The following is a 14,154-nucleotide window of genomic DNA, read 5'->3' as shown; positions in this document are numbered from 1 at the left end:
TGGGTGGGGCTTAACGCGCCCGAAACCCCGCAGCTCCGAAAACCCGGCCCCTCCAACTGCGCGCGCGCGCAGGAAAAAAAAAACCCAGAATGCTGTGAATGAATTTAAACGGCCCCCGTGCCTGTTTCAAGCACGGTCCAGGTCCTGGCCATTTTACCCGGAGCGGAGGTGGACGCGGATCGCAACACTCGCCTCACCGAGTTTCCGTGCCCGAAAACGGGTGCGATGCGATAGTAAAATTGGTCCCAGGGTGTGAAAGGCAAGAGGGTGGGATGTTCTGGCCCACCCTGCCGGGTGTTTTCCCACAGCGGAGGCGGCTCCTCATTGGCCGCCAGCCGGATCTTCCGGTCCCACCGAAGTCAGTATCTATTTGCCTTGCTCGCTGGCCGTGCCGCTGGAGAACCCACCAGGGGGTGGGGGTGCGGAGGGGGGGGGGGGGGGGGAGGGGGCTGCGGTGGGAGGTGGTCAGCTTCGGTGGCACTGGAAGATTCCACCAATCGGAAGGGCTGGAAAATTCCTGTCCAGTGTATGCGAGAGAGATAAGGAAAGGCGAAGCGGGGAAAAAAAAGGCAGGGAAAGGAAAGAGGAAGGGTATCAACAAGCAAAGAGAGAGACAAGTATGGCTGTCCCCACACACACACACACACACACACACTTCTCCCTTTCAGTTTGGGCTGGGTTCACACTCAGCTGTAGGAAATGGTTCTAATCCGTGGTCCCATTCAGCTCTGTGCTCCTGTTTCCGTCACTGTCACAGTGACATTGCTCCCACGCAGTGCTGCAGCATGGCTGGAGCCAGGGTTTCCAAATCACATTGCCGACTGACAGCTGATCGGGCACGGGTGCCAGATTCCCCCGGTGCCTCTCCACCGCCCCCCTCATCGCCTGCAGAATCTGGTGGTACTGAGGCTCTGAGGCGGGTGTCAAAGGCAACGACTCTGTCGGGTCTCTTGAAAGGTCGTAGAGCAAAGGCGGGTCGTGCCAACTGATGAAGTTCCCGTAGCACATGCAGACGTGCGTGTCGAAGCAACCCTGCGCCCCTTCTGGATTGAAGATTGGTGTGAAGAAGTGGGCTTTCCAGGTGGAGGAGCCTAGGTTAAATTGTAACAGGGTAGAAAGCACATGAGGCCATGGGAATATTGAAGAAACCATTCCTATTGAAAGCTGTGACAATTCACTTGGGTACAATGACCATCTAACAGCAGAAACCAGGCTAATCCAGAAGCCACTAGAGTCATAGAATCCCTACAGTGCCGAAGGAGGCCATTCGGCCCATTGAGTCTGCACTGACCATAATCCCACCCGGCCCTATTCCCATAACCCCACATAATAACCCTGCTAATGCTCTGACACTAGGATCAATTTAGCATAGTCAATCCCCCTAACCCGCACATCGTTGGAGTAGTATGTACAGAACGTCCATCACACTGTCCAATTATGGACCGTATACTGTGAAAGCACCAGCCAAGCAAAATGCAATGCCTGAAATTCATTCCATTCAGCCAAGTGGAACAGAATGTGGTGAAATACTTTTTACCGAGATAGTTTTGATTTTATTTCTCCACCCAGCCCTCCCTCCCAAGAGCATTCACCTCTGCTGAAGTTACTGACTGCTATGGGACACCCTCTTATTAGCTCGAATGCCAGTTGGCATTTCTCAGTTGCAGGCCTGCGTCGCAAGCGCTTGGCAAGTCACCCCTACCATGACAAGGCAAGCCTCACTAGAAATCCACACCTTCTCAAGAGCACTTAGGGAGGCACGGTAGCACAGTGGTTAGTACTGCTGCCTCACAGCGCAAGGGTTCGATTCTGGCCTCAGGTCATTGTTTGTTTGGAGTTCTCCCCGTTTCTGTGTGGGTTTCCTCCGGGTCGGTTAGATGGATTGGTCATGCTAAAATTGACCCTAGTGTCAGAGGGTTTAGCAGGATAAATACTTGGGGTTACAGGAATAGAGCCTGGGTGGATTTGGGTTGGTGCGGACTCAGAAATTAATGGCCTCCTTCTCCACTGTAGGGATCCTATAATTAGGGATGGGCAATAAATGCTGGCTTTGACAATGATGCTCCCATCCCAAGGGTGAGTAAATAAAAAAGTTCTAATCCTCAAACAACATATTATTCAATCTGAATTATACCTAATCCACACCTTCAATTGGTCTTGCTTCCGATTTTACAATGTTTAGAGGTTGATTAGTGGATAATGTCATAAATATATGTGGCCTAGTGAATAGCATTGTAGGTGTGAAAAAATATACAACACAAATCAGAAGCAATGAGAAATTCTGCTGATATAAAACCCCTTTTTTACACCTCCATCTATTTTTCTGCTGTCTTTTGAATCAATATGGTCTCATGGATACTGGTAGTTGTCTGTTGCATAGACATAGAAACGTAGAAGATAGGAGCAGGAGGAGGCTATTTGGCCCTTCGAGCCTGCTCCGCCATTCATCACAATGAATGGCTGATTGTCCAACTCAAAGTCTAATCCTGCTTTCTTCCCATAACTTTTGATCCCATTTCCCCCAAGTGCTATGTCCAGTGGCCTCTTGAATACATTCAATGGTTTGGCATCAACTACTTCATGAGGTAATGAATTTCACAGGCTCATCACTTTTTGGATGAAGAAATGTCTCCTCATCTCCGTCCTAAATGGTCTGCCCCAAATCCTCAGACTGAGGCCCCTGGTTCTGGACTCACCCCATCGGGAACATCCTCCATTTATCCTGTCCAGTCCTGTTAAAATTTTGTAAGTCTCTATAAGATCCCCCCCCTCATTTGCCTGAACTCCAGCGAAAACAACCCTAACCCAGTTGTGAAGATAAAATTGGTATGGGAATTTTACCATGGCAGCATCCATTGTAAATCTGCACATGGCAAAGTGCACAGGCATATTTCTAATATTTTGGATGGGATTTTCTGGCCCTTTCTGATGGCAGGCTCACCCAGTCCTGGCGAAGGCAACCCTCCCCGTCATGGGTTCTCCGGCGGTGGAAGGTGTGAACCACGGGAAACCCCATTGACAGTGGCGGGACTGGAAGATTCCCCTGCCAGCCAACGTTAGGCCATCTCCGCTGCCATGGAGGGACAGAAAATCTAGCTCCACACATTTGCTACATTATCCACTACCCAACCTCCAAACACGGCAAAATGGGAATCAAGGCCAGGTGAAGGTGGTATAATCAGACAAAGTCAGTATGGATTTACAAAAGGGAAATCATGCTTGGTGAATCTATTGGTATTTTTTGAGGAAGTAACTCGTAGAGTTGATGTGGAGGACCAGTGGATGTGATTTATTGAGACTTTCAGAAGGCTTTCAACAAGGGCTCATATTACAGACTACTATGTAAAATTAGAGCACATTAGATTGCGTGTAATGTCTTGAGATGGATAGAATGCTGGCTAGCAGATAGGAAACAAAGAGTTGGCATAATTGGGCCTTTTTCTGATTGGCAGTTAGTGACTAAAGGGGTCCGCAGGGGTGTGTGCTAGGACCACAACTGTTCACATTATATATTAATGATTTTGAAGAGGGAACTGGATGTATTATCTCCAACTCTGTAGATGATACAAAATTGGGTGAGGAAAATGCAGAGATGCTTCAACGTGTTTTGGACAGGCTGTGTGTGTGGGCATCTGCATGGCAGATGCAGTATAATGTGGATAAATGTGAGGATATCCACTTTGGTAGCAATAATAGGAAGACAGATTATTACTTGAATGGGTGTAAATTGAGAGAGGTGGATATGCAATGAGATCTTGGAGTCACCTTGCACCAGTCATTGAAAGTAAGCACGCAAGTACAGCAAGCAATAAAGAAGGAAATGGTACATTGGCCTTCATAGCGAAAGAATTTGAGTATAGGGAAACAGATGATTTGCTGAAATGTGATAGGGTGTTGGTGAGGACACACCTAGAGTACAGTGTGCAGTTTTGCTGCCCTTATCTGAGAAAGAATTTTTTGCTATGGAGGTAGTGCAGTGAAGGTTTACCAGGCTGATTCCTGGGATTACAAGTCTGTCATTTGAGGAGAAACTAAGTCAGTTAGGATTATGTTCACTGGAGTTTAGAAGAATGAGACATCTCATAGAAATGTATAAAATTCTAACAGGGTTAGACAGGGTAGATTCAGATAGAATGTTCCCAATAGTGGGGGAGCCCAGAACTAGGAGTCATAGTTTGAGAGTAAGGGGTAAACCTTTTGGAACCGAGGTGAGGAGAAATTTCTTCACTCAGAGTGGTGAATGTTTGGAATTCATTACCACAGAAAGTAATTGAGGCCAAAACATTGCCTGATTTCAAGAAAAAAATAAATATAACTCTTGGGGCTAAAGGGATCAAGGGATAAGGAGGGGGGAAGGGAGAATCAGGATATTGAATTTGATGATCAGCCATGATCAAAATAAATGGCAGAGCAGGCTTGAAGGGGTGAATGGTCTGCTCCTGCTTCTCGTTTCTATGTTTCTATCTATGATTAAGGTGGGATTAGAGACTGAGGGCTAATTGGACAAGGCTATTTCAGATGGAACTCAGTTCCCATTTTTATATAAAAGTTTATTTATTAGTCACAAGTAGGCTTACATTAACACTGCAATGAAGTTACTGTGAAATTCCCCGATGCTATATGCTTCCGATCCTGTGTTCATATTTAGAATGGAAACAGTCCAGGCAAACTTGGCACACTGAAACTATCCCCTGCGACGGCGTGGGGAGTTTAACAGCAACCTGACAATTTACATGATCTGTATCCGTTATAACAGGCAGGGGATTCAGAGGAGATTTGAGAAAAATCTTTTTCACTCAGAGGGTGGTGGGAATCTGCAATGCACTGCCTGGAAAGACGGCAGAGGCTGGAAACCTTTCAACCTTTAAAAAATATTTGGAGAAGCTTGTGAAATATCAAAACATTCAAGGATATGGGTCGAGTGCAGGAAAATGGGATCAGTGCAACTTTAGTGGCAGATATTGTCAGTGCAGACATAAGAACATAAGAAATAGGAGCAGGAGTAGGCCATCTAGCCCTTCGAGCCTGCCCCGCCATTCAATAAGATCATGGCTGATCTGAAGTGGATCAGTTCCACTTTCCTGCCTGCTCCCTATAACCCTTCATTCCCTTATTGATCAGAAATCTATCTACCTGTGACTTAAACATAGTCAACTTGGTAGCCTCCACCACTTCAATGGGCAGAGAATTCCAGAGGTTCACTACCATCTGAGAGAAGAAGTTTTAAACTGACCCCCCCTTATTTTGAGGCTGTGCCCTCTAGTTCTGGTTTCCTTTCTAATTGGAAAGAATCTCTCTACCTCTACCCTATCTAGCCCTTTCATTATCTTATATGTCTCTATAAGATCCCCCCTCAGCATTCTAAACTCCAACGAGTACAGGCCCAATCTACTCAATCTCTTCTCATAAGCTAACCCCCTCATCTCCGGTATCAACCTGGTGAACCTTCTCTGTACTCCCTCCAAGGCCAATATATCCTTTCGCAAATAAGGGGACCAAAATTGCACACAGTACTCTAGTTGCGGCCTCACCAGTGCCTTGTACAGTTGCAGCAAGACCTCCCTGCTTTTATATTCTATCCCCCTCGTGATAAAGGCCAACATTCCATTCGCCTTCTTGATCACCTGCTGCACCTGCAGACTGGGTTTTTGCGATTCGTGCACAAGGACCCGATGAGCCGATTGTCATTTTCTTCACGTACGACTTTAAGGCTGGGATGTTACCATTGTTCACACTGGTGGGAGTTTCCCATTCCACTGCAGTGAATGGAGATTTGGCTGGGCATTAAATTCTCTGACCTCGTTGCAGCGGGAGCGTGACGTGAACGGCTGGTAAGATCGTGCCCTAAGAGTCAATAGCATTATGGATTGAAAATAAATGTCTAATTTGGTTATGATGATGGGAAGTGTATAGAAATTTAAAACATGTACATCTCAAAAATGGTTTCTTTTTAAATATCCTACTTGAGTGCAGCCCTGTTCCAGTTATGCAATCATTCGAGTGCTGCTGTATTATAAATCAGTCAGTCTCATGTGAATGTATGAAATGTAGCCCCAATATAATTACATCTGTGTACTAAGAAGGCATGTTGCATAAGTTTGTGGACTAGATATGCAGGTAGGTTATGCAACTCACCAGTGTGATTAGAATAGGTAAAATGCTCATGGAAGATACTCCCTACAGTACAATCCAGAACTCAAAATGAGTTCCCTGTTCGTTCTGTTTCTTGGTATCTTGTTCAGTGAATCAGGGGTTATAATTGTTAACAATCTGCTGCCAGGCCCTTGGTTTTCTGAGCCACTTTTCTCACTGTCGATTCCGATGCTCCCTTATCTCTTCAACATGACTTATTACTGTTTTGTTTTAGGCTTATTGTCAACTGTGGTTCAGCAGGTCCCACGCTTGCCTCAGGAGATTGTAAGTTCAAGCTTCCACCTCATAGCCTTGAGCACATAATCATTGAATCCCTACAGTGCAGAAGTAGACCATTTGGCCCATCCAGTCTACATCCACTCACTGACAGAGGATCTTACCCAAAACTCCATGTATACCCCCCCACTGAACCTCCAAACCTAGTTATTTTGGGGCACTAAGGGGCAACTTAGCATGACCAATCAACCTAACCTGCACATCTTTGGACTGTGGGAGGAACCTGGAGCATCCAGAGGAAACCCACGCAGACACGGGGAGAACACACAGACTCCACACAGTCACCTGAGGCTGGAATTGAAACCGGGTCCCTGGTACTGTGAGGCAGCAGCGCTAATTACTGCCACTGTGCTATCCCAGGCTGATGTGATGTATACTGTAATCTTGACTACCCTCTCAAAGGCAAATAAAAAATTCCAGGACATTCGTCAATATTTATCCTTCAACCAGTATCACTACAAAAGAGACCAATATTTTGGATATATCTTGTTGTTACGTGTGGGATCTTGCTGTGTGAAAATTGTCAACTGCATTTTGCTACATTGCAAGTAACTTCAAATGCTTGTTTTGGGATGTGTAGATGCTACAGGATGCTGTTTAAATACTAGTGGGGCTCCATGAATGAATGAAGACATAATGGAACCTATGAGGGTTAGGGAAGAGTCGATTAAGTACATTGGTAGTGATGGGGGGCATGGTAAGAGAGAATGTGAAGAGATTAGAAGGAGTCAAAAAAAAATGAAGAAGGCAAAGGGGAATTATAAAAGTAAATTATCAAGGAATATAAAAATAGTAGAACAACATCAATTAAAAAAGGAATGTGATGAGATGAGAACCATTAAAGGAAAGACAGGATAACAGCACAGCCAACAATAGAAAGATGTCAGAAATATATAATTATTTTGCTCAGGGTGATACAACAGATGGACATGACATTGAATGATGAGATGAATTATGAGATAAGGACATTTAAAATAAAAGAGCAGGAAGGATTGAATAAAACAGAGTCCTATTAATATATTTTATGTTTAAGAGGGCTGACTTAAGATTCAGTGTTTTGCTACAGGGAGTTGATTTGTTTGGAAGGAACGCAGCAGATGCTGGAATGCAGGATAATTACTCACTTCAGCCATGCAAGTGTTTACTTAGCAGGAGGAGTAATAAGCTTTTGTTTACAAAAGAGAAGGATACCTCGAGAGTTTTATTTTTGATTAAAGTCCCTTGGAAAGTGAGTTTGGTATTCAGGGTCATAGGGTCACATGATACTTTAGGTGTGAGGAGCAAGCTTTGTAGCAGAGAAAAACAGCTTGATTTTCAGTTGATTGGGGAGTAAAGACAGAAACCTACAAGAAGGTTTCGCTGGCTCTCAAAAATCTCTTTGGAACCTTCTTGGCTGTTATCTAAATCAGAGCAAGTAAGCCTGAATTTGCTAACTATATTTGAAGTGGGGTTTAAGTCTATATGAGAAATATTGCTTAATTGGAAATGAAATAGTGGAAAGTTAGAAATTAAGAGTTGCTTCTTTTCATGTTTAAAGATTGATCAACGGTTAAGTGTTAAACTGTCTCACTTAACCATTTTAAGCACTTAAAACTGTGCTATGAATAAAGTTTGTTTTGATAAAAGATCCCTAATTTGTCAGTGAAATTACTTCAGCAGAGAAGCATTCCTTCCTCACACTTATGCTAACAGTTTATGCTAAAATGCTGAGATTGGAGGGGACAAACTCATTTTTTTACAAATATAATAAACTAAACATTATAAGAGCTATACTCTGCCAGGCTTTTTTAAAGAAAATTATTTCCTATCAGGGCTGCACTGTAAACTAACCAGCACTGACAATGTAATTTTCTGTGGATGTGTATGCACATTTGTGCACAGGAAATATTTGCCTTCTCATGTCATTATGTCAAAGATTTTAAAAAGTACACTTGTTGAGCTGAACCTGAAATTCACCAGCGCTCATAACTATTCTTTGGTCACCCTCCAAAAACCCTCCTTTAACTATTTAAACTAGTACCTCAATGGAGACTCCTGGAGCAATGACCTTGGAGAGGTGAGACAGCAAAACTAGGCAACACCAAAGCACAAATGTGTGTCTACTGCAGAATCCACTGGAATGTCTTGCAATTGAATATCTTAATATACCAACTTCTATAACCTAGTAACATCCGTGATTAGATCACATGACTATACCAGAAAGGAAGAGACTTACTGTGCCTTGGATGCCAGCGAACTGCACTTAAGTAACTGTTACAGTAGTGGAAGAGAAACTCGTGCTCCGACTGCTGCGTCTCACCGAGGAGCAAAGGCATGAGGTCGTGGCCATCGATGATCCTGGGGGAGGGGAGGGTAAAGGCAGGCTTAGTATTTCTGTTACTCAAGAAAAACACAAGATCAATTGTCAACTGATATCAGAGGGTAGGTGTGGTAATGGCCTGGGGGATCATCAACAGATCTGCCTTTGGGCCTTGTAGAGTTTGAGCTCCCCTAATGAGTGAAAGCTTCCCCAATGGAAAAGAAGCAGTGGGGGTTTAAAATCAACGATCTCAACTTGGGCTAACAGTCAAGGGACTTCTGGGCTTGACCCGTGTACTCTAACTGCAGGAGCGGTGCTTTGAATTTAAATTGCACTGGTGTCACACATAGGCTTACATTAGCATTGCCATGTAGTTACTGTGAAAATCTCCTAGTTGTCCCCTAGTCCTCAGGTGCCTGTTTGCATGCACCGAAGGAGGATTCAGCATGGCCCAATGTGCCTAATCAGCACGTCTTTTGGACTGTGGGAAGAAACTGGAGCACCCGGAGGAAACCCACGCAGACATGGGGAGAATGTGCAGATTCTGCACAGACAGTCACCAAGCCAGGAATTGAACCCAGGTCCCTGGCACTATAATGCAGCAGTGCTAACCACTGTGCCACCATGCCACTTCTCTATGTAACATTATTCACTATGTAACGGAAGAGTGTGGGTGACGGAGGTTGGCCTCGACGAGATTATGACAGTAAGTGAGCGATGGTCGGGTGAGACAGAAAAGGGAAGAGTATAAGTGATCTGAACTGAAGGATGCCTGTGATTGAAGGTCAATAGGAAAAGAGCTAGCACTCTACGTGTAGAAAGGAATGCCTCAATGGACTTCATGGAAACAGAGACAGTGAACAGGCTGGGCGTGAGGGCATGGTTGGAAGAACAGGCTTAGGAATGGGAATTGGACAAAGGGTGAAAGAACAAAGTTGGAGAGACGGCTTAAGGTGGAAGAGGCTGTTGGTCCTGGTGCGGGGCAAGGGGTCATGATCAACAGAATTGTTCCTGTGGGGCGGAGGGTGGGATAGAGGGAAGAGATCACAGGGGTAGGGTGGGGCAAGACCACAGGGACATTTGGTTTAATTTATTGTCTCATGTATCAATATACAGTGAAAAGTATTGTTTCTTGCATGCTATACAGACAAAGCATACTGTTTATAGAGAGGAAAATGAGAAAATGCAGAATGTAGTGTTACAGTCATAGTTAGGGTGTAGAGAAAGATCAACTTAGTGTGAGGTGGGTCCATTCAAAAGTTTGATGACAGCAGGGAAGAAGCTGTTCTTGAGTTGGTTGGTGCGTGATCTTAGACTTTTGTATCTTTTTCCTGATAGAAGAAGGTGGAAGAGAGTGTGTCCTGGGTGCGTGAGGTCCTAGGTTATGCTGGCTGCTTTTCTGAGTCAGCGGGAAGTGTGGATGGAGTTAATGGGTGGGAGGCTAGTTTGAGTGATGGCCTGGGCTTCGTTCACAACCCTTTGTAGTTTCTTGTAGTCTTGGACAGAGCAGAAGTCATGCAAAGCTGTGATACAACCAGAAAGAATGCTTTTTACGGTGCATCTGTAAAAGTTGGTGAGAGTCGCAGCTGACACGCCAAATTTCCTTAGTCTTCTGAGAAAGTAGAAGCATTGGTGGGCTTTCTTAATGATAACGTTGACATGGAGGGGATCAGGACAGGTTGTTAGTGACCTGAACACCTAAAAACCTGAAGCTCTCGACCATTTCTGTTTTGTTCTCATGGATGTAGACAGGGGTATGTTCTCCACTACGCTTCCTGAAGTTGATGACTATCTCCTTCATTTTGTGGACATTGAGGGAGAGATAATTGTCGTTGCACTAATTCACCAGATTCCCTGTCTCTTTCCTGTACATCCTCTCATTATTGTTTGAGGTCTGACCCACTGTCATCAGCAAACTTGAAAATTGAATTGGAAGGGAATTTGACCACATAAACATACACGTATAAGGAGGATAGTAGGGGACTGAGGACAAAGCCTTGTGGGGCACTGGTGCTGAGGATGATCGTGGAGGAGGTGTTGTTGCCTATCCTCACTGACTGGGGTCTGTGGGTTAGGAAGTTCAAGATCCAGTCACAGAGGGAGGAGCTGAGCTCCAGGTCTCGGAATTTGGAGATGTGTTTCGTAGAAATAATGGTGTTGAAGGCTGAGCTGTCGTCAATAAATAGGAGTCCGATATAGGTGTCTTTGTTGTCTAGGTGTTCCAGGGTTGAGTGCAGGGCCAGGGAGATGTCGTCTGCTGCGGACCTATTGCGGAGGCAGGCAAACTGTAGTGGATCCAGGCAATCTGTGAGACCGGAATTGATTTGTGCCATGACTAACCTTTCAAAGCACTTCATAATGATGGATGTCAGAGCCACCAGCCAATAGTCATTAAGGCACACTGCTTGGCTTTTCTTAGGTACTGGGACGGTGGTCATTTTCTTGAAACAGATAGGGACCTCAGGTTGTTGTAAAGAGAGGTTGAAGATATCTGTTAATGCCCCTGCCAGCTGGTCTGTGCAGGATGTGAGTGCTTGTCCGGGTACCCCATCCGGGCTAGTCGCTTCCTGTGAGTTGACCTTTGAGAAAGCTGCTCTGACGTCTGCAACGGTGACCTCAGGTAAAGGTTCGTCCGAGGCTAGTGGGGTGGAGGGCATGCTCACGCTGACTTCTTGCTCAAAATGTGCATAGAAGGGGACGAAAGGTGTGCTATAGTCAAAGATTTGAGGTAGAGGAAGCTATTGGCACTGAGTGAGTTGTCAGATAGTGGGGCTTTGTGGAGGAGAGGATAAGAGCTACATCATTCCTGAAATGGTGTAGCTTATTGAAGGACTAAACAAGGACAGCCTTCAAGGAATTGAATCATGACGAAATGTTCCTAAAAATAACTTGCATTAATTTAACACTTTTTACCATCACAGGATACATCAAGACCAATGAAGTGCTTTTGAACTTTAGCCATTGCTGCAATGGAGGAAAGAATGGCAACCAATTTGCACACAGCAAGCTCCTAACAAAGAGCAATGGCCAGATCATAACGTGCTGGTTAGGTGTGTTGGCCATGCTGAATTCTCCTTCAGTGTATCTGAACAGGCGCCGGAGTGTGGCGGCTAGGGGATTTTCACAATAACTTCATTGCAGTGTTAATGTAAGTCTACTTGTGACTAATAACTAAACTGTTTTTAAATTAGTGTCACTAGGCTTACATTAACACCATGACAAAGTTGCTGAGAAAATCCCCTAGTCTCTGCACTCCGGTGCCTGTTCGGGTACACTGAGGGAGTATTTAGCACGGCCAACGCACCTAACCAGCATGTTTTTCGGACTGCAGGAGGAAACTGGAGCACCTGGAGGAAACCCACACAGACACGGGGAGAACGTGCAAGCCCTGCACAGACAGTGACCCTAGCTGGGAATGGCGGTGAGGCAGCAGTGCTAACCACTGTGCCACCCTGGCAGGGGTACTTGTTAAATTTAATAAATAAAGTTAAACTAGTTGGTGACACTGGTTGAGTAGAAATGTTGGCCAGAACACCAAGTAGAACTGTGCTGCTCCTATTTGAATAGCGCCATACATAACCTGAATGGGCAGCAGGGCCTTGATTTAACATCTCATTGAAAAGATGCACACCTGACAGTGCAGCACTCACTACAGCACTGGAGTGTTGATCTGGATTATGTACCGATTCTGTGGAGTGGGATTTGGAACACACAATTTTCTAAGTCAGCGCTTACGGTGAGTTAAAGCTGGCATCCAAACTTCACACTGATCTACTGCCCTGGCTGCGGTTCTCTCCGTCCCGGATGCTTACCTGTCTGTTGGCATGGTGGCGTTTGACAGTTTGACGATTGTTGGGAAGAGGTCCATGTTGCTGGTCAGCTCGTCCACAGACTTGCCCGCTGCTAACACTCCAGGCCATCGGAGGAGACCCGGCACCCGGATGCCACCCTCCCAGTTTGTTGATTTTCCACCTAAATATTTAAGAAAAAAAACCCAAAAGGCCATGAAGAAGATTAAACGTGGACAGAAAGCTGAATTAATGGAAACACTATTGGTCACATACCCCATTAGGGGTTCTTGATTTGACTTAATTTAGTATTGTCACACGTATTAGTATAAAGTGAAAAGTATTGTTTCTTGTGTGCTATACAGACAAAGCATACTGCTCATAGAGAAGTAGAGGAGAGAGTGCAGAATGTAATGTTGCGGTCATAGCTAGGTTGTAGAGAAAGATCAACTTAATGTGAGGTAGGTCCATTCAAAAGTCTGATGGCAGTAGGGAAGAAGCTGTTCTTGACTCGGTCAGTACATGACTTAGACTTTTGTATCTTTTTCCCGACAGAAGAAGGTGGAAGAGGAAACGGCCAGAGTTTGGCGGTCCTTAATTATGCTGGCTGCTTTGCCGAGGCAGTGGGAAGTGTAAACAGAGTCAATGGATGGGAGGTTGGTTTGCGTGATGGATTGGGCCACATTCACGGCCCTTTGTGGTCTCCTGCGGTTCTGGGCAGAGCAGAAGCCATACCAAGCTGTGATCCAACAAGTGGTGTATCTGTACAAGTTGGTGAGGATCGTAGTGGACATGGTGTGGATATAAACGGTTATTGCATAATGATGGTCATATATTTGCGATTGGGCAAACTACAATTGTTCTCTTCAAACCAGCCTTGATGAAGGTGAGGTTTATCAAAAATGATCAAAATTTTGAAAGGTTCTGACAAAGCGAAGAAGAAACTATTTCCACTAGCAGAAAGGTCAGTAACCAGAGGACACAGATTTATGATTATTGGAAAAAAGAATCAAAGGTGCACCAAGCAGAACTGTTTTTTAATCTTGTATTTATTTCTACTGTGATTAGGAATGCACTATCTGAAAGAGCGACAGGTTTGGAGGTAACCTTCAAAAGAGCATCAGATAAATACTTCCATTTTATTTGTTCTTTGGAATTGAGCATCCCTAATTGTCCCAAAGAAGGTTGTACAAGACATTCGTAAGGCCACACTTAGAATACTATGTACAGTACTGGTCACCCTATTATAGAAAAGATATTATTCAACTGGAAAGAGTGCAGAAAAGATTTACTAGGATGCTACTGGGACTTGAGTTATAAGGAGAAGCTGGATAGGCTGGGAAGTTTCTCTCTGGAGCGTAGGAGACTTAGGGGTGATCTTATCGAGGTCTATAAAGTAATGAGGGGCATCAATCAGCTAGATAGTTAACATCTTTTCACAAAGGTAGGAGAGTCTAAAACTAGAGGGCATAGGTTTAAGGTGAGAGGGAAGAGATACAAAAGAGTCCAGAGGGGCAATTTTTTCACAGAGGGTGGTGAGTGTCTGGAACAAGTTGCCAGAGGTAGTAGTAGAGGCAGGTACAATGTTGTGTTTTAAAAAGCGTTTAGACAGTTACATGGTTAAAATGAGTGTAGAGG

General features: G+C 44.7%; 1 protein-coding gene across 2 annotated transcripts in view; it reads right to left on the bottom strand.

The window, feature by feature from the left end:
* Nucleotides 1–512: 512 nt before the first annotated feature.
* The window catches only part of sts (steroid sulfatase (microsomal), isozyme S), an 80,130-nt gene continuing 66,488 nt past the window's right edge, over nucleotides 513–14,154 (bottom strand). For both annotated transcript variants that reach the window (XM_080197668.1, XM_080197669.1), the window contains exons 8-10: nucleotides 12,541–12,700; nucleotides 8,645–8,766; nucleotides 513–1,091 (exon numbers count right to left, since the gene is read on the bottom strand). In XM_080197668.1, the coding sequence (XP_080053794.1) occupies nucleotides 706–1,091; nucleotides 8,645–8,766; nucleotides 12,541–12,700 (668 nt within the window). In that variant the 3' untranslated portion in view covers nucleotides 513–705. The remainder of the gene's footprint in view (nucleotides 1,092–8,644; nucleotides 8,767–12,540; nucleotides 12,701–14,154) is intronic.

Source organism: Carcharhinus amblyrhynchos, chromosome 10, assembly GCF_965287045.1.
Source record: "Carcharhinus amblyrhynchos chromosome 10, sCarAmb.v2.hapA, whole genome shotgun sequence".
Classification (NCBI taxonomy): domain Eukaryota; kingdom Metazoa; phylum Chordata; class Chondrichthyes; order Carcharhiniformes; family Carcharhinidae; genus Carcharhinus; species Carcharhinus amblyrhynchos.
This window is presented reverse-complemented; position numbering and strand designations above follow the sequence as displayed.